Here is a 20,358-nt window from a genome sequence, read left to right as displayed (position 1 = left end):
TCGTTCCTAGAGCTAATTAATATGTGTAGAACATAGAATCAGTGGGGGGGGGAGGGGGAGGGGAATAAAATATTTTATTAATAAATTCAGTCTGCACTAAATACTTGCCGTGGTTACAAGCTCGAATGCGGTAGAAAACTTTCCCGCCGGCGGGTCTCTTCTTTTCAGTTCAAAAATTATTATTCAGCAAATCACCGCAAAGCACGAGTACAACCTACTGCATCAGCCAATCATCGACAAGACCCGCCCAGTGACGTGGGATTTGTGTTGCAGTTCCCCATCCGGTCCGCTCAGGAGACATATAAGGGCAGGCGGCCGTGGGCTGAGCATTGATTGTTCTACTTGTCTCATCGCAGAATGTCTGGTCGCGGTAAAGGAGGAAAAGGGCTCGGTAAAGGAGGTGCCAAGCGGCACAGGAAGGTGCTCCGGGATAACATCCAGGGGATCACTAAACCGGCTATCCGCCGTTTGGCTCGCAGAGGAGGCGTCAAGCGAATCTCCGGCCTCATTTACGAGGAGACTCGCGGAGTGCTCAAAGTCTTCCTGGAGAATGTTATCCGCGATGCAGTCACCTACACTGAGCACGCCAAGAGGAAGACGGTCACCGCCATGGACGTGGTGTACGCGCTCAAACGCCAGGGCCGCACTCTCTACGGTTTCGGAGGTTAAACGCTTCTCTTCTTCCATCCTTCATACACACCAAAGGCTCTTTTCAGAGCCGCCCACTCCTTCCCTCATAAGGCTATAATTCCACCAGGATGGCGCTTTCAATCCTCCCGAGAATATCGGGGAACGAGAAATTAGAGAAGGCTTCGGTTATAACAGACTGCAATGGCTCGTGTTTCACTTCCTATCAATACAGCCAGTATTAGATTTCTCATATTATCCTACATCTCTTCCTGCTACAATGATTAAATGTGAAATAGATGTCTGTATTTGAGGCTTAAACTCTTCCATTTTAGTAAACTAGAATCCTGTTGGCACTAAACTGCGGCTGGAGAGGAAAGCTGCGATAGAACCAACCATTTACGCTTTTAATATTCAACATGCAGACATACTGAGTTTATACACCTCGAAACAAACTACAAACATTCTGTACGGTGTTAATTCGAGTTTGGAGAATGATTTGCTTTATAATTCTCTTACCGTCAGTCTGAAAGAAAATTAAACTAATTCTATTTTCCCAGCAAAATATGCTGCTCTTTCAGTGAAACAGCAATCAGTATGTGGTCTAAAAAGGCGGGAGAAAAAATTTAGAATTTTTAAACTTCGCCATTTTGTAACAGACTTTCCCGCTTTTGAAATGCCAACAAAAGCATGCGAATTGTATACATCTGGTAAATACAAATTAAGTGAGAAAAGACACAAATTCTTTGTTACCTCATGAGGTTTTATGAGATTGTGTTCAGTTTGCGATTGCTGGTTTCAGCGGGATCCGTATTAAACACATTTAAAAAGTAACCATTACAATCTGTATGCACTACATGGCAACATAATTTATGCAAAGAATCTAAACAAGAATGATAATTGAAACATGTTCCATTTGCAAGATAGATTGCTACATATTAGTGTCGGACGGTTGTATATTTAGGATACATTATAACCAACTGAATACATGTTACACCATAGATTCTACCATTGAGAGTTTTAAAACATCTTTTAACTTAAAGATTTCAAAACTGAAATAATGTAACGTCATATAGTCTGCTACTCGGGAGTGGCAGAACAAAATAAGTTTTAGGAGACCGCTATAATCGATGACTTGTAACATTCCGCACAGAGAATACTCTCAGTATATCTATACAGCTCTCTCGTGGATTGTGTGGGTGGCTCTTAAAAGAGCCTTTGTGTTATTAGGGTTTGGGTGATGATGGGGTTTTTACTTGGCGCTGGTGTACTTGGTCACTGCCTTGGTGCCCTCAGACACGGCGTGCTTGGCCAGCTCTCCGGGCAGTAAGAGCCGTACAGCGGTCTGGATCTCCCGGGAGGTGATGGTGGAGCGCTTGTTATAATGAGCCAGGCGGGAGGATTCCCCTGCGATGCGCTCGAAGATATCATTGACAAAGGAATTCATGATCCCCATGGCCTTGGAGGAGATACCGGTGTCGGGGTGGACCTGTTTCAGCACCTTGTACACGTAGATAGCATAGCTTTCCTTCCTGCTCTTTCTGCGCTTCTTCCCATCCTTCTTCTGGGTCTTGGTCACGGCTTTCTTAGATCCCTTCTTGGGTGCTGGTGCGGACTTGGCTGGTTCAGGCATGATGATCTCACGAAGTTTCCAACAGAATAACGAGCCCCTCCCCTGGCAGCTCTATATATAGAAGCCCGGGTAGCAAAGCCTGACCTCTGTGCATTTCCTATTGGTCCGTTCAGAGCGGGCACTGAGCATGGAACGAGGTAATCCTACAGTGATTGGTTACTCTCTTAGTCGGATTCTGATTGGTGGATTTAAAATGCAACCAATCAGACTAGAGCTCGGCACATCTGTGGATGTATAAGTAGCCGTGCAAGGGGGCGGGAGCTCATAGATTTTACAGATTGCGATTTGAAGATGTCAGGAAGAGGCAAACAGAGCAGCAAAGTCCGGGCTAAAGCAAAGACCCGATCATCCAGAGCAGGTCTGCAGTTCCCAGTCGGCCGTGTCCACAGGCTGCTCAGGAAGGGGAGCTACGCCCAGCGGGTTGGAGCCGGAGCTCCGGTCTATCTGGCTGCAGTGCTGGAGTATCTGACCGCTGAGATCCTGGAGCTGGCTGGGAACGCCGCCAGAGATAACAAAAAGACCCGCATCATCCCCCGCCATCTGCAGCTCGCTGTGCGCAATGACGAGGAGCTCAACAAACTGCTCGGAGGGGTCACCATAGCCCAGGGTGGGGTCCTGCCCAATATCCAGGCTGTCTTACTGCCCAAGAAAACCGAGAGCCAAAAGGCGTCCAAGAGCAAGTAAACTCCACTGTCCCTCATCTCCCAAACTCACACAAAGGCTCTAAGAGCCACCCACAATCTCCACAAAGAGCTCACACTTATACACCGCTGCTGCTGTAGGGGGTTAAACGCATGAAAATGTGGCAATTATTCCCTAAAGGCTGATGGGCTAGAATTGATGCTTTTTAAAATGCTACGCAAACACTTCTAGCAGACTTTCCCTTCAGTTATTTTTATAGCTCTTACTCTTTGCTAAACTTTGGGAATCTTAGATTAAACAAAACATATCGATCTTAAGCAGAAGACTAATAGGCAAGTTAAATCATATTAGTGAACAAAGGCCAAGCGTTGCATAGTAATAACACAGGGAGGGAAGGGAGGACTCGGCTCCATTCATATTATTTATTTATATTTTTCAAACATCGACTTTAAAATTTGTGGCTAAATCCTGTGAAAGCAGGTGTTGGAGATTGTTTCCCCTATGCCTCTATTTCTGATGCTAATGCACAAGGAGACAAAACACACTTTAAAACCATTGTCACACAAATTAAAGGTTTAACGAAATAGTTCAACTCAAAAACCCCTCCTTGGTGGGGTTTAGTCATAGGCGTGTGCAGCCTATTGCATTAGGATGTGCACCCTATAGCACAAACATGCGCCGCGTGTATGTGTGTGTGTGTGTGTGTGTATGTATATATATATATACACACACACACACACACACTGCTGTGTGTGTGTGAGGGTGCTAGTATTGTGCTGTGTGCAGAGGCGGCTCTAGAATTTGAGGCCTTAGGCGAAACTCAAACATGAGGCCCCACTAACAAAAAAGTGAAAAAAAAAAAAGAGTTGCAATACATGCACACTGTCACATATACACATTGATGCACAGTTTACCTGTGTATGTGCCTGAGACTGTGTCTGACAGAGTATCTGTGTGTGTGTATGTATGTCTCTGTGAGCATGTTTGCGTTTTTGTATGGGGGGGGTGACAGGGCCGGTGCAAGGATTTTTGGCTACACAGGCGAAGATGAATTTTGCCGCCCCCCCACACACAAATAAGATGTATCTTTAGCGGTGTCTCATATCCAGCCTTTTGAAATCCCCATGTAGTGTATTGTACCCCCCTTTAGTGTGTCTTACACCCCCTTGTATGTCTCTTACAACCCCCATGTGTATCTCCTCCCCCCCCCCCCAGCCCCTTTGTGTGTCTTTCTTTCCCACAGCCCTTTTCTGTGGGTCTCTCCCCTCAGCCTGTTTTTTGTGTGTCCCTCTTCCCCTCAGGCTCCTTTGTGTAACTTTTCCCTCCCAAGCCATATAGACATAGATATATAGCTACACACACACATACAGGCACATAGTCACAGAAATATGCAGGCACACAATCAAACAAACACAGCCATACAGGCACACAGTCATACAATCAACACATACAGGTACACAGACATACAGTCATACAGACACACACACACAGACATGCAGACACTGGCATATAGATAAATAAAAACACAGTTATACAAACACAGACATACAGAGACATGAAGATGCAGGCATACAGAGACATAACGAACAATGCATACAGAGATATACAGAACAAGGCATACAGAGACATATGGATACAGTCATACAGCGACATACAGGCATACAGGGACATTCAGAAACACACAGACACAGACAGTCATACAGAGACATGCAGACAGGTATACAGAGCAGGGGCAGATCCAGAACCTAATCTTGGAGGGGGGGGGGAGGTGGTAGTGAGTTTTAGTGGGGTAATAGGGGCTCTAATTAAGGAGTTAAGGGCTGTAGTAGAGGGACAGGGGCTGTAGTTGAGAGTTAGGGGCTGTAATTGGGGGCTTAGGAAATGTAGTGGGGAATTGGGGCTGTAGTAGGGGGTTAGGGACTGAAGTAGGTTGATGGCTGCAAGTGGGAACAGGGGCTGTAGTGTGGGGGATATGGGCAGCAATTTGGGGGAGAGGGGCTGTAGTGGGGGTAAGGACTGTAGTAAGGGAATAGGGGCTGTACTGGAGCTATGGGGTAAAATGGAGTGGAAGGGATGTGAAGTAAGAGAGTTAGAGGCTGTAGAAAGGAGTATAGGGGCTGTGGTGGGAGCAAAGGGGCAATGTGGTTGGAAATAGGCAGTAGAGGGGGGACACAGGGGCAGTAGAGGGGGACACAGGGGCAGTATGGTGTGGGCACAGGCTGTAACGAGGGACACTGAGGCAATAAAGTGGTGTCACAGGGACAGTATGGTAGGGGGTAAATGGGAAGTAGAGGGGGGGACAGGGGCTGTTGAGGCGGGTAGAGGAAGTAGAGGGGGGAGACAAGGGCAGTAGAGGCGTGTGAAAGGGGGGCAGAGGCAGGGGGCAGGGGCTGTAGAGGGAAATAGAAGTGCTGTAGAGGGGCACATGGGGCAGTAGAGGGGGCAGGGGCTATTGAGGGTCTGTAAAGGGGGCAGGGGTAGTATGATGGGGCAGGGGCTATAGAGGTGGCAGGGGTAGTATGGTGGGCCAGGGGCTATAGAGGTGGCAGGGGTAGTATGGTGGGGGCAGGGGCTATAGAGGTGGCAGGGGTAGTATGGTGGGGGCAGGGGGTAGTATGGTGGGGCAGGGGGGAGTATGGTGGGGGCAGGGGGGAGTATGGTGGGGCAGGGGGTGTATGGTGGGGCAGGGGGAGTATGGTGGGGCAGCGGGAGTATGGTGGGGCAGGGGGAGTATAGTGGGGGCAGGGGGAGTATAGTGGGGGCAGGGGCCGTATAGTGGGGGCAGGGGGTGTATGGTGGGGGCAGGGATAGTATGGTGGGGGCAGGGGGAGTATAGTGGGGGAAGGGGGAGTATAGTGGGGGCAGGGGGAGCAGAGGCAGTATAGTGGGGGCAGGGGCAGTATAGTGGGGGTGGGGGCAGGGGCAGTATAGTGGGGGCAGGGGCAGTATAGTGGGGGCAGGGGCAGTATAGTGGGGGCAGGGATAGTATAGTGGGGGCAGGGATAGTATAGTGGGGGCAGGGGGAGTATGGTGGGGGCAGGGGGAGTATGGTGGGGGCAGGGGGAGTATGGTGGGGGCAGGGGGAGTATGGTGGGGGAAGGGGGGAGTATGGTGGGGGAAGGGGGGAGTATGGTGGGGGCAGGGGGGAGTATGGTGGGGGCAGGGGGGAGTATGGTGGGGGCAGGGATAGTATGGTGGGGGCAGGGATAGTATGGTGGGGGCAGGGATAGTATGGTGGGGGCAGGGAGAGTATGGTGGGGGGCAGGGGGAGTATGGTGGGGGCAGGGGGGAGTATGGTGGGGGCAGGGACTGAAGAAAGGGGCTTGAAAAAAAAAACGTTTTGATTTAAAAAAAATGCTACAAGTTCTTCCCCCACCCCCTCCCAGAGACTTACCTTGGTCCAGGAGGGAGAACCTTACCCCTGGTGGTCGGATGGGATGGGATGGGATGGGCTGCACTGGAGGCTGGAGGCTGGAGCTGCAATCAGGACCGCTGGGGAGTCTGGGAGCAGTAGAAGTCCCGCCCCCTTCTGATATCATCAGAGGAGGACGGCTGACTTCACTGCCAGGCTCCTGCTGTGTGCTGGCTGCAGGGAGAGAGGTGAGATTAAAATCCGAGTCTCCAGCCAGAGGCAGGGGATTTGGATTTTTGCGCCCCCCTTCTCTGGCGCCCTAAGGCGGCCGCCTGTGCCGCCTTATGGACGCGCCGGCCCTGGGGGGTGATGGTGACGCGAGGTGAGAGGGAGAGGCGGGTGATGGTGACAGAGGGTTATGGTGACAGGGAGGTGACACGGGACAGCCAATTTATACATAACATGGACACTGTCACACCCACCCTGGAACATGGAGACCCTCTGTGGGGGTCTGTGCATAAATACTGTGTATCTTGCCTACAATAAACAGTTCATTTTCACTCTTCACTAAGTCTCAACTAGTGTTTGGGTGATGTCACGATTGCCCTTTCTGCAAGTGACTATAATCACTGGCTGGCAGCTATAATCACACCAGGGCTGGGCACAACCAGGAAGGGGTGACCACAGGTGGTAGTACTCCAACCTTGAGAGGGCATACTACCACATCTGTTGGCAGTAATGGGATAGTCCCCTTCCTTGGAGCCAGAGTGGAACCAGCGGCGACTGGACAAGACCAAAGTGGCACTACAACTGGAACTCATGGGGGTGGACAACGCCAGCTCCGCCTCCTTGGTGCCCTTGTCGGCGTCCTCCGACAAAGAGTCATACATGCGAGATGTTAGGTCCCGGTTGACCCTGATGGGTCCAAACCCATCGCCGGAATTCGTATTTCAATTTTACTCAAGGCTTTTCCCGGAACTGCAGGAGTGGGTAAGAGACAGACAACCCTTCACCTTACCTGAAGCCGCCCACCTTGCAGATGAATATGTGGAAGTCACGCAACTAGACCGACCAGTCCAACAAGCACCCCAGCGCTCAGAGACCCCCGCACTCCAACCACGTCACCCTCCTCGGCCAACACTTAGTCCCACCCCCGCACGCCAACCACAGCAACCCAAACCGGCTGAATTCGTGGGACCAGGGACCGAAGAGTCGTGGGTTACTCTGCATTAGGCAGACCGAGCCGCCTCTGCTGACAACTGCCAGCATCACTGCCAATGTGTGCTGGTAAACAGGCAAACTGCCCGGGGCCTCAGGGACACCGGTGCTACCCTGACTCTCATTGAACTAAATGTGGCAGGAAACGAGGAAAATTTGCAGAAGACTGTACGAGTAGCTGGAGGCGCCATCCACCGGTTTCCCACTGCCTGAGTGCATCTCGATTGGGGAGCCAGAGCCCATCACGTGGAAGAAGGCATTATGAGAAACTTGCCTGCTGAAGTCCAACTAGGGAATGATCTTGGTTTCAACCTCAGAAAATACAAGTTTAGACCACCCAGGTGCAGTATGTGAAAAATATATAAAAGGATAATTACTTCCCTTCGTTTGGTCAGGTATAACAAAAGGATTCCTCTCAATCCTCAATACACATAGAAACAAAGCAAGATATACCTATACCTAAAAAATACAAAAGAAAGTACGCTCATAGGGGATTAACGGTAATATAGTAAAATGACCCTTATTAATATGTCACACTCACAGAGTTTAGGTTGTTTTCAAGCCCATCAAAGTATGTCGATTCTCATAGATTCCTCGAGATTGGAGAGGTGGACATTACATGCAAGAAATGAAAGATAGCATAGTATAGCACTGTTTGAAAAAGTATAAATCTGCTTTAATGGTTGCACTTACAGCATAAAAGATGTAAAAAGGCCCATCAATACAAATCTGTCGTCCAATCAATACAGAGAACGAAGTCCTTGTAGAAATCTCAGGCAAGTAAACAGGAAAATATATAAAATTCAATAAAATCAAATCAAATAAAAACTAATCAAATAAAAAGTTCCAGCAAATAACTCTACGCGTTTCGTCTGTATTAACAGACTTCCTCAGGAGTAGTGAAGTGCTTCAAATCTTGTGGGTACTTTGTCCTCCTTTTATAGGTCCTCCCGCCTCTCCAATCTCGAGGAATCTATGAGAATCTACATACTTTGATGGGCTTGAAAACAACCTAAACTCTGTGAGTGTGACATATTAATAAGGGGCATTTTACTATATTAACGTTAATCCCCTATGAGCGTACTTTCTTTTGTCTTTTTTAGGTATAGGTATATCTTGCTTTGTTTCAACCTCAACCTGTTACTACCCGACTACAAGCACGGATGGCCGAGACTGATTCGCACTCAGAGACACCCCAGGTGAGATTCTCAGACCCTACCCTGACCGTAGTCGAAACCCCGGTAGCCAGGGAAAACCCCGATGAGTTTGGGAGGGAAGTAGCGACTGACTCGCACTTGACAAGTACCGAGCCAAAGCTGTGACCGGACAAGGAGGTCTGGAAGGTGACCGTTTTGTATGGGAACAAGGGCGACTGTACCATCTCTCTAGAGTGCAGAATAGGAGGCTGCCCCCTCCCTAAAGCCTCAGCTGGTAATCATGTGGATTGGGCATGATATCCCCTTGGCAGGACACCTGGGGATATGACAAACGCTACAGTGGGTGACCCAAGGTTTCTTTTGGCCAGGGGTCTCCCAAGATGTTCAGCAGTATTGCCAGACATGTGATACCTTCTTACTCCCCCCTCCCCCTCTTCTTACTCACCCCTCCCCCTCTTCTTACCCCCTTCTTACTCCCCCCATCTTCTTACCCCCCTCCCCCTCTTCTTACCCCCCTCCCCCTCTTCTTACTCCCCCCTCTTCTTACTCTTCCCTCCCCCCTCTTCTTACTCCCCCCTCTTCTTACTCCCCCTCCCCCTCTTCTTACTCCCCCCTTCCTCTTTTTACTCCCCCCTCTACCTCTTCTTACCCCCTTCTTACTCCCCCCTCCCTTCCTACTCCCCCCTCCCCCTCTTCTTACCCCTCCTTACTCCCCCTCTCTTCTTACCCCCTCCTCTCTTCTTACCCCCCTTTCTCTCTTCTTACTCCCCCTCCCTCTCTTCTTACCCCCCTCCCTCTCTCTTCTTACCCCCTTCCTCTCTTCTTACCCCCTCCCTCTCTTCTTACCACCCCTCCTCTCTCTTCTTACCACCCCTCCCTCTCTCTTCTTACCCCCCTCCCTCTCTCTACTTACCCCCCTCCCTCTCTCTACTTACCCCCCTCCCTCTCTATTCTAACCCCCCTCTCTCTTCTTACCTCCTCTCTCTTCTTACCCCCTCCCTTTCTCTTCTTACCCCCCTCCCTCTCTCTTCTTACCCCCCTCCCTCTCTCTTCTTACTCCCCCTTCCTTTCTCTTCTTACCCCACCCCCTTTCTCTTCTTACCCCCTGATGGCGGGCCCCCCTCCCGGCCGGGCCCTCGGACCATGTCACCTGGGGATATGACAAACGCTACAGTGGGTGACCCAAGGTTTCTTTTGGCCAGGGGTCTCCCAAGATGTTCAGCAGTATTGCCAGACATGTGATACCTTCTTACTCCCCCCCTTCCTCTTTTTACTCCCCCCTCCCCCTCTTCTTACTCACCCCTCCCCCTCTTCTTACCCCCCTCCCCCTCTTCTTACCACCTTCCCCCTCTTCTTACTCCCCCCTCTTCTTACTCCCCCTCCCCCTCTTCTTACTCCCCCCTCTTCTTACTCTTCCCTCCCCCCTCTTCTTACTCCCCCCTCTTCTTACTCCCCCTCCCCCTCTTCTTACTCCCCCCTTCCTCTTTTTACTCCCCCCTCTACCTCTTCTTACCCCCTTCTTACTCCCCCCTCCCTTCCTACTCCCCCCTCCCCCTCTTCTTACCCCTCCTTACTCCCCCTCTCTTCTTACCCCCTCCTCTCTTCTTACCCCCCTTTCTCTCTTCTTACTCCCCCTCCCTCTCTTCTTACCCCCCTCCCTCTCTCTTCTTACCCCCCTTCCTCTCTTCTTACCCCCTCCCTCTCTTCTTACCACCCCTCCCTCTCTCTTCTTACCCCCTCCCTCTCTCTACTTACCCCCCTCCCTCTCTCTACTTACCCCCCTCCCTCTCTATTCTAACCCCCCTCTCTCTTCTTACCTCCTCTCTCTTCTTACCCCCTCCCTTTCTCTTCTTACCCCCCTCCCTCTCTCTTCTTACCCCACCCCCTTTCTCTTCTTACCCCACCCCCTTTCTCTTCTTACCCCCTGATGGCGGGCCCCCCTCCCGGCCGGGCCCTCGGACCATGTCCGAAGTGCCCGACCGGTCAGTCCGCCCCTGGTTGATGCAGAGTCTGGTTTGAATCCATAAAGGGCATAAACAGTGGTGTATCTTGGTTTTGTGCTGCCCTAGGCAGACACACACACACAGTCGGACACACACACACACTAACAAACACACACAGTCGGACACACACACTAACAAACACACACAGTCGGACACACACACTAACAAACACACACAGTCGGACACACACACACTAACAGACACACACAGTGAGACACACACACTAACAAACACACACAGTCGGACACACACTAACAAACACACACAGTCGGACACACACACACTAACAAACACACACAGTCGGACACACACACACTAACAGACACACACAGTGAGACACACACACTAACAAACACACACAGTCGGACACACACACACTAACAGACACACACAGTGAGACACACACACTAACAAACACACACAGTCGGACACACACACACTAACAGACACACACAGTGAGACACACACTAACAGAAACACACTGTCGGACACACAGTCAGACACACACAGTCAGACACACACACTAACAGACACACACACACACTAACACACACAGTCACAGACACACACTAACAGACACACACACACACTAACAGACACACACACACACACTAACAGACACACACACACTATCAGACACACACAGTCAGAGACACACACACACACACTCACATTAACACATTTTTTTTTTTTAATTTACTCCCCCCCCCCCCCCAGCCTCCTTACCTTTGGGAATGCTGGGGGTGGGGGGTTCTCCCATTCCCTGGTGGTCCAGTGGCTGTAGGGCGGCACTGGCGGGCAGGCTGGGCGGCCGGCGAGGGAGCTCTTCCCCTGAGCTCTCTGCTCAGCTTCCTCACGCGCCGCCCGCAGAGTGAGACTGGGAGCCGGAATATGACGTCATATTCCGGCTCCGCCTCCCAGCCTCACTCTGCGGGCGGCGCGCGAGGGAGCTGAGCAGAGAGCTCAGGGGAAGAGCTCCCTCGCTGGCCGCCCAGCAACCAGCCCAGCATGTCTGTTAGCCGCAAGGCTAACAAGACATTTGCCTTGGGCATTTGGGGGCGGCGTTTTTTGCCGCCCCCTGGAAAATGCCGCCCAAGGCAAATGCCTTGTTTGCCTCGCGGCTAATACGCCCCTGGGCATAAATCACCTAACATTCCTAAATCACAATGGATATGGATTGACACCTGACATGACATATTGACACCTTGACATATGGATTGACACCTGTCCTCAGAGACCCTGATACACACTGACACAGAGCAGAATAGGGACTGTTCCCCCTACATAGGGTCACTTGGCAGATATGGATTGACACCTATCCTAAGGATCCCTGATACACACTGACACAGAGCAGAATAGGGACTGTTCCCCTACATAGGGTCACTTGGCAGATATGGATTGACACCTGTCCTCAAAACCCCTGATACACACTGACACAGAGCAGAATAGAGACTGTTCCCCCTACATAGGGTCACTTGGCAGATATGGATTGACACCTGTCCTCAGAGACCATGATACACACTGACACAGAGCAGAATAGGGACTGTTCCCCCTACATAGGGTCACTTGGCAGAAATGGATTGACACCTGTCCTCAGAGACCCTGATACTCACTGACACAGAGCAGAATAGGGACTGTTCCCCCTACATAGGGTCACTTGGCAGATATGCATTGACACCTGTCCTCAGCGACCAGGGCCGGTGCAAGGATTTTTGCCGCCCTAGGCAAAAAAGAATGTGCCCCCCCCCCCCTGTCCTGCCATATGGGCCAACGCCAGTCTTCACAATGTGTCTTTTATCTGAAAAGACAGTGTGTTTACATTAAAAAGCCTACAGGCACAGGCTATAGACACCAGAACCACTACATTATGCTGTAGTGCTTCTGGTGACTATAGTATCCATTTAATGTGAGGTAAATTAGAGATTAGTGCCACTAATAATATATTGAATTGCCTACTTACCACCAGATGAGGACAAGAGGCTGATGATGGGCTCAGTCTTGCTCCACAGGCACCTACCCGATGCCCAGAGTAGATAGCTATTGGACCATATTACCAGGGGACAGTATCTGACCACTATTGGCCTATGTAAGGGATACTGACAGTTCCTCCGAGGCTATCCCCAAGCCGGCCTTCGTCACACCATTCGGCCTATACCAATTTCAGTTAATGCCGTTGGGGATGAAGAATGCCCTGGAGACCTTTCAATAGATGGTGGATAGACTCCTCGATGGCCTCCAGGACTTTACGTGCGCGTACCTCGATGACATTGCGGTCTTTAGCAATACCCGGGAGGAACATTAAACCAATGCGAGGACCGTATTACCCCCTCCCTCTTTCTTCTTACCCCCCTCCCCCTCCCTCCCTCTCTGTTCTTACCCCCTCCCCTGTAGCGTGGCCGAGCTGCTCTCCGGTCCGCGGTGCCTGGCCAAGTCATGGCCTTTTTAGGGAAAGCGTACTACTATAGGCACTTCGTCCCCGACTATAGTGCTATTGCTTAACCCTTGTACGACCTGACAAAAAATACTCCATATGAAGGTTCTGTGGTCCCCTGAGTGCAAACAGGCTTTCCAGTCTCTCTCACATGCATTGATTCAAGCCCCGCCCTGGCCGCCCCAGACCCTAACAAACGTTTCATTGTCCACACAGATGCCTCCATGTTTTGACTGGGGGCTGTTGTAAGCCAGGTCGTGGAGGACGGAGGTGAACAACCCGTAGCCTACATCAGCAGGAAGCTCCTACCCTGGGAAGTAAGCTACGCTGTGGTGGAACTAGGACTCTGCATCACAGCCGCAGTGTCCCGCTGGCTGCCTGGAAGTACATGCCACACAATAAGAGAGGGGCTACCATTCAAACTGGTTTTGCACCTTTTCTCCCGATAGGCCGGCGAAACACCTCCCCTCCCTGAGTGCCGATTTGTGCAAATTGGTTGCACCCTTTTTCCTGATTGGTCCTGATCACCGCAAAGCACGAGTACAACCTACTGCATCAGCCAATCATCGACAAGACCCGCCCAGTGACGTGTGATTTGTTTTGCAGTTCCCCATCCGGTCCGCTCAGGAGACATATAAGGGCAGGCGGCCGTGGGCTGAGCATTGATTGTTCTACTTGTCTCATCGCAGAATGTCTGGTCGCGGTAAAGGAGGAAAAGGGCTCGGTAAAGGAGGTGCCAAGCGGCACAGGAAGGTGCTCCGGGATAACATCCAGGGGATCACTAAACCGGCTATCCGCCGTTTGGCTCGCAGAGGAGGCGTCAAGCGAATCTCCGGCCTCATTTACGAGGAGACTCGCGGAGTGCTCAAAGTCTTCCTGGAGAATGTTATCCGCGATGCAGTCACCTACACTGAGCACGCCAAGAGGAAGACGGTCACCGCCATGGACGTGGTGTACGCGCTCAAACGCCAGGGCCGCACTCTCTACGGTTTCGGAGGTTAAACGCTTCTCTTCTTCCATCCTTCATACACACCAAAGGCTCTTTTCAGAGCCGCCCACTCCTTCCCTCATAAGGCTATAATTCCACCAGGATGGCGCTTTCAATCCTCCCGAGAATATCGGGGAACGAGAAATTAGAGAAGGCTTCGGTTATAACAGACTGCAATGGTTCGTTTTTCACTTCCTATCAATACAGCCAGTATTAGATTTCTCATATTATCCTACATCTCTTCCTGCTTCAATGCACAATGAATAAATGCTTTATTAAATGTGAAATAGAAGAAGTCTGTATTTGAGGCTTAAACTCTTCCATTTTAGTAAACTAGAATCCTGTTGGCACTAAACTGCGGCTGGAGAGGAAAGCTGCGATAGAACCAACCATTTACGCTTTTAATATTCAACATGCAGACATACTGAGTTTATACACCTCGAAACAAACTACAAACATTCTGTACGGTGTTAATTCGAGTTTGGAGAATGATTTGCTTTATAATTCTCTTACCGTCAGTCTGAAAGAAAATTAAACTAATTCTATTTTCCCAGCAAAATATGCTGCTCTTTCAGTGAAACAGCAATCAGTATGTGGTCTAAAAAGGCGGGAGAAAAAATTTAGAATTTTTAAACTTCGCCATTTTGTAACAGACTTTCCCGCTTTTGAAATGCCAACAAAAGCATGCGAATTGTATACATCTGGTAAATACAAATTAAGTGAGAAAAGACACAAATTCTTTGTTACCTCATGAGGTTTTATGAGATTGTGTTCAGTTTGCGATTGCTGGTTTCAGCGGGATCCGTATTAAACACATTTAAAAAGTAACCATTACAATCTGTATGCACTACATGGCAACATAATTTATGCAAAGAATCTAAACAAGAATGATAATTGAAACATGTTCCATTTGCAAGATAGATTGCTACATATTAGTGTCGGACGGTTGTATATTTAGGATACATTATAACCAACTGAATACATGTTACACCATAGATTCTACCATTGAGAGTTTTAAAACATATTTTAACTTAAAGATTTCAAACCTGAAATAATGTAACGTCATATAGTCTGCTACTCGGGAGTGGCAGAACAAAATAAGTTTTAGGAGACCGCTATAATCGATGACTTGTAACATTCCGCACAGAGAATACTCTCAGTATATCTATACAGCTCTCTCGTGGATTGTGTGGGTGGCTCTTAAAAGAGCCTTTGTGTTATTAGGGTTTGGGTGATGATGGGGTTTTTACTTGGCGCTGGTGTACTTGGTCACTGCCTTGGTGCCCTCAGACACGGCGTGCTTGGCCAGCTCTCCGGGCAGTAAGAGCCGTACAGCGGTCTGGATCTCCCGGGAGGTGATGGTGGAGCGTTTGTTATAATGAGCCAGGCGGGAGGATTCCCCTGCGATGCGCTCGAAGATATCATTGACAAAGGAATTCATGATCCCCATGGCCTTGGAGGAGATACCGGTGTCGGGGTGGACCTGTTTCAGCACCTTGTACACGTAGATAGCATAGCTTTCCTTCCTGCTCTTTCTGCGCTTCTTCCCATCCTTCTTCTGGGTCTTGGTCACGGCTTTCTTAGATCCCTTCTTGGGTGCTGGTGCGGACTTGGCTGGTTCAGGCATGATAATCTCACGAAGTTTCCAACAGAATAACGAGCCCCTCCCCTGGCAGCTCTATATATAGAAGCCCGGGTAGCAAAGCCTGACCTCTGTGCATTTCCTATTGGTCCGTTCAGAGCGGGCACTGAGCATGGAACGAGGTAATCCTACAGTGATTGGTTACTCTCTTAGTCGGATTCTGATTGGTGGATTTAAAATGCAACCAATCAGACTAGAGCTCGGCACATCTGCGGATGTATAAGTAGCCGTGCAAGGGGGCGGGAGCTCATAGATTTTACAGATTGCGATTTGAAGATGTCAGGAAGAGGCAAACAGAGCAGCAAAGTCCGGGCTAAAGCAAAGACCCGATCATCCAGAGCAGGTCTGCAGTTCCCAGTCGGCCGTGTCCACAGGCTGCTCAGGAAGGGGAACTACGCCCAGCGGGTTGGAGCCGGAGCTCCGGTCTATCTGGCTGCAGTGCTGGAGTATCTGACCGCTGAGATCCTGGAGCTGGCTGGGAACGCCGCCAGAGATAACAAAAAGACCCGCATCATCCCCCGCCATCTGCAGCTCGCTGTGCGCAATGACGAGGAGCTCAACAAACTGCTCGGAGGGGTCACCATAGCCCAGGGTGGGGTCCTGCCCAATATCCAGGCTGTCTTACTGCCCAAGAAAACCGAGAGCCAAAAGGCGTCCAAGAGCAAGTAAACTCCACTGTCCCTCATCTCCCAAACTCACACAAAGGCTCTTTTAAGAGCCACCCACAATCTCCACAAAGAGCTCACACTTATACACCGCTGCTGCTATAGGGGGTTAAACGCATGAAAATGTGGCAATTATTCCCTAAAGGCTGATGGGCTAGAATTGATGCTTTTTAAAATGCTACGCAAACACTTCTAGCAGACTTTCCCTTCAGTTATTTTTATAGCTCTTACTCTTTGCTAAACTTTGGGAATCTTAGATTAAACAAAACATATCGATCTTAAGCAGAAGACTAATAGGCAAGTTAAATCATATTAGTGAACAAAGGCCAAGCGTTGCATAGTAATAACACAGGGAGGGAAGGGAGGACTCGGCTCCATTCATATTATTTATTTATATTTTTCAAACATCGACTTTAAAATTTGTGGCTAAATCCTGTGAAAGCAGGTGTTGGAGATTGTTTCCCCTATGCCTCTATTTCTGATGCTAATGCACAAGGAGACAAAACACACTTTAAAACCATTGTCACACAAATTAAAGGTTTAACGAAATAGTTCAACTCAAAAACCCCTCCTTGGTGGGGTTTAGTCATAGGCGTGTGCAGCCTATTGCATTAGGATGTGCACCCTAAAGCACAAACATGCGCCGCGTGTATGTGTGTGTGTATATATATATATATATATATATATATATATACACACACACACACTGCTGTGTGTGTGAGGGTGCTAGTATTGTGCTGTGTGCAGAGGCGGCTCTAGAATTTGAGGCCTTAGGCGAAACTCAAACATGAGGCCCCACTAACAAAAAAGAGTTGCAATACATGCACACTGTCACATATACACATTGATGCACAGTTTACCTGTGTATGTGTCTGACAGAGTATCTCTGTGTGTGTGTGAATGTATGTCTCTGTGAGCATGTTTGCGTTTTTGTATGGGGGGGTGATGGTGACGGGAGGTGAGAGGGAGAGGCGGGTGATGGTGAATGGGAGAGGGGGTGATGGTGACAGAGGGTTGAGGTGACACGGGACAGCCAATTTATACATAACATGGACACTGTCACACCCACCCTGGAACATGGAGACCCTCTGTGGGGGTCTGTGCATAAATACTGTGTATCTTGCCTACAATAAACAGTTCATTTTCACTCTTCACTAAGTCTCAACTAGTGTTTGGGTGATGTCACGATTGCCCTTTCTGCAAGTGACTATAATCACTGGCTGGCAGCTATAATAACACCAGGGCTGGGCACAACCAGGAAGGGGTGACCACAGGTGGTAGTACTCCAACCTTGAGAGGGCATACTACCACATCTGTTGGCAGTAATGGGATAGTCCCCTTCCTTGGAGCCAGAGTGGAACCAGCGGCGACTGGACAAGACCAAAGTGGCACTACAACTGGAACTCATGGGGGTGGACAACGCCAGCTCCGCCTCCTTGGTGCCCTTGTCGGCGTCCTCCGACAAAGAGTCATACATGCGAGATGTTAGGTCCCGGTTGACCCTGATGGGTCCAAACCCATCGCTGGAATTCGTATTTCAATTTTACTCAAGGCTTTTCCCGGAACTGCAGGAGTGGGTAAGAGACAGACAACCCTTCACCTTACCTGAAGCCGCCCACCTTGCAGATGAATATGTGGAAGTCACGCAACTAGACCGACCAGTCCAACAAGCACCCCAGCGCTCAGAGACCCCCGCACTCCAACCACGTCACCCTCCTCGGCCAACACTTAGTCCCACCCCCGCACGCCAACCACAGCAACCCAAACCGGCTGAATTCGTGGGACCAGGGACCGAAGAGTCGTGGGTTACTCTGCATTAGGCAGACCGAGCCGCCTCTGCTGACAACTGCCAGCATCACTGCCAATGTGTGCTGGTAAACAGGCAAACTGCCCGGGGCCTCAGGGACACCGGTGCTACCCTGACTCTCATTGAACTAAATGTGGCAGGAAACGCAGAAAATTTGCAGAAGACTGTACGAGTAGCTGGAGGCGCCATCCACCGGTTTCCCACTGCCTGAGTGCATCTCGATTGGGGAGCCAGAGCCCATCACGTGGAAGAAGGCATTATGAGAAACTTGCCTGCTGAAGTCCAACTAGGGAATGATCTTGGTTTCAACCTCAGAAAATACAAGTTTAGACCACCCAGGTGTAGTATGTGAAAAATATATAAAAGGATAATTACTTCCCTTCGTTTGGTCAGGTATAACAAAAGGATTCCTCTCAATCCTCAATACACATAGAAACAAAGCAAGATATACCTATACCTAAAAAATACAAAAGAAAGTACGCTCATAGGGGATTAACGGTAATATAGTAAAATGCCCCTTATTAATATGTCACACTCACAGAGTTTAGGTTGTTTTCAAGCCCATCAAAGTATGTAGATTCTCATAGATTCCTCGAGATTGGAGAGGTGGACATTACATGCAAGAAATGAAAGATAGCATAGTATAGCTATCCACCGGTTTCCCACTGCCTGAGTGCATCTCGATTGGGGAGCCAGAGCCCATCACGTGGAAGAAGGCATTATGAGAAACTTGCCTGCTGAAGTCCAACTAGGGAATGATCTTGGTTTCAACCTCAACCTGTTACTACCCGACTACAAGCACGGATGGCCGAGACTGATTCGCACTCAGAGACACCCCAGGTGAGATTCTCAGACCCTACCCTGACCGTAGTCAAAACCCCGATGAGTTTGGGAGGGAAGTAGCGACTGACTCGCACTTGACAAGTACCGAGCCAAGCTGTGACCGGACAAGGAGGTCTGGAAGGTGACCGTTTTGTATGGGAACAAGGGCGACTGTACCAGCTCTCTAGAGTGCAGAATAGGAGGCTGCCCCCTCCCTAAAGCCTCAGCTGGTAATCATGTGGATTGGGCATGATATCCCCTTGGCAGGACACCTGGGGATATGACAAACGCTACAGTGGGTGACCCAAGGTTTCTTTTGGCCAGGGGTCTCCCAAGATGTTCAGCAGTATTGCCAGACATGTGATACCTTCTTACTCCCCCCTTCCTCTTTTTACTCCCCCCTCCCCCTCTTCTTACTCCCCCCTCCCCCTCTTCTTACCCCCCTCCCCCTCTTCTTACCACCTTCCCCCTCTTCTTACTCCCCCCTCTTCTTACTCCCCCTCCCCTTACTCCCCCCTTCCTCTTTTTACTCCCCCCTCCCCCTCTTCTTACCCCCTTCTTACTCCCCCCTCCCTTCCTACTCCCCCTCTTCTTACCCCTCCTTACTCCCCCTCTCTTCTTACCCCCCTTTCTCTCTTCTTACTCCCCCTCCCTCTCTTCTTACCCCCCCTCCCTCTCTCTTCTTACCCCCCCTTCCTCTCTTCTTACCCCTCCCTCTCTTCTTACCACCCCTCCCTCTCTCTTCTTACCCCACCCCTCCCTCTCTCTTCTTACCCCACCCCTCCCTCTCTCTTCTTACCCCCCTCTTCTTACCCCCCTCCCTCTCTCTTCTTACCCCCCCTCTCTATTCTAACCCCCCCTCTCTATTCTAACCCCCCCTCTCTCTTCTTACCCCCCTCCCTTTCTCTTCTTACCCCCCTCCCTTTCTCTTCTTACCCCCCTCCCTCTCTCTTCTTACGCCCCTCCCTCTCTCTTCTTACCCCCTCCCCGAGTTTATACACCTCGAAACAAACTACAAACATTCTGTACGGTGTTAATTCGAGTTTGGAGAATGATTTGCTTTATAATTCTCTTACCGTCAGTCTGAAAGAAAATTAAACTAATTCTATTTTCCCAGCAAAATATGCTGCTCTTTCAGTGAAACAGCAATCAGTATGTGGTCTAAAAAGGCGGGAGAAAAAATTTAGAATTTTTAAACTTCGCCATTTTGTAACAGACTTTCCCGCTTTTGAAATGCCAACAAAAGCATGCGAATTGTATACATCTGGTAAATACAAATTAAGTGAGAAAAGACACAAATTCTTTGTTACCGCATGAGGTTTTATGAGACTGTGTTCAGTTTGCGATTGCTGGTTTCAGCGGGATCCGTAT

At 49.7% G+C, this 20,358-nt stretch overlaps 6 protein-coding genes across 6 annotated transcripts; 4 read left to right on the top strand and 2 right to left on the bottom strand.

Moving 5' to 3' along the window:
- The first annotated feature begins 347 nt into the window (after window positions 1-347).
- LOC134565899 (histone H4) lies at window positions 348-694 on the top strand. Its single transcript, XM_063425580.1, has one exon. It carries the CDS (start codon window positions 358-360, stop codon window positions 667-669), a length of 312 nt encoding a protein of 103 aa, XP_063281650.1. The 5' UTR covers window positions 348-357; the 3' UTR covers window positions 670-694.
- Window positions 695-1,864: 1,170 nt separating this feature from the next.
- LOC134565896 (histone H2B 1.1-like) lies at window positions 1,865-2,272 on the bottom strand. Its single transcript, XM_063425576.1, has one exon. It carries the CDS (start codon window positions 2,258-2,260, stop codon window positions 1,880-1,882), a length of 381 nt encoding a protein of 126 aa, XP_063281646.1. The 5' UTR covers window positions 2,261-2,272; the 3' UTR covers window positions 1,865-1,879.
- Window positions 2,273-2,551: 279 nt separating this feature from the next.
- On the top strand, window positions 2,552-2,964 carry LOC134565895 (histone H2A type 1-like). The gene has a single exon (XM_063425575.1). It carries the CDS (start codon window positions 2,552-2,554, stop codon window positions 2,942-2,944), a length of 393 nt encoding a protein of 130 aa, XP_063281645.1. The 3' UTR covers window positions 2,945-2,964.
- Window positions 2,965-13,753: 10,789 nt separating this feature from the next.
- Window positions 13,754-14,065, top strand: LOC134566193 (histone H4). Its single transcript, XM_063425899.1, has one exon. The coding sequence runs from the start codon at window positions 13,754-13,756 to the stop codon at window positions 14,063-14,065; it is 312 nt and encodes a 103-aa protein (XP_063281969.1).
- A 1,203-nt stretch (window positions 14,066-15,268) lies between these two features.
- On the bottom strand, window positions 15,269-15,690 carry LOC134565892 (histone H2B 1.1-like). Its single transcript, XM_063425572.1, has one exon. It carries the CDS (start codon window positions 15,676-15,678, stop codon window positions 15,298-15,300), a length of 381 nt encoding a protein of 126 aa, XP_063281642.1. The 5' UTR covers window positions 15,679-15,690; the 3' UTR covers window positions 15,269-15,297.
- Window positions 15,691-15,963: 273 nt separating this feature from the next.
- Window positions 15,964-16,382, top strand: LOC134565891 (histone H2A type 1-like). Its single transcript, XM_063425571.1, has one exon. The coding sequence runs from the start codon at window positions 15,970-15,972 to the stop codon at window positions 16,360-16,362; it is 393 nt and encodes a 130-aa protein (XP_063281641.1). The 5' UTR covers window positions 15,964-15,969; the 3' UTR covers window positions 16,363-16,382.
- Window positions 16,383-20,358: the final 3,976 nt, after the last annotated feature.

The sequence above is a fragment of the Pelobates fuscus genome, chromosome 6, assembly GCF_036172605.1.
Source record: "Pelobates fuscus isolate aPelFus1 chromosome 6, aPelFus1.pri, whole genome shotgun sequence".
In the NCBI taxonomy this organism is placed as follows: domain Eukaryota; kingdom Metazoa; phylum Chordata; class Amphibia; order Anura; family Pelobatidae; genus Pelobates; species Pelobates fuscus.
This window is presented reverse-complemented; position numbering and strand designations above follow the sequence as displayed.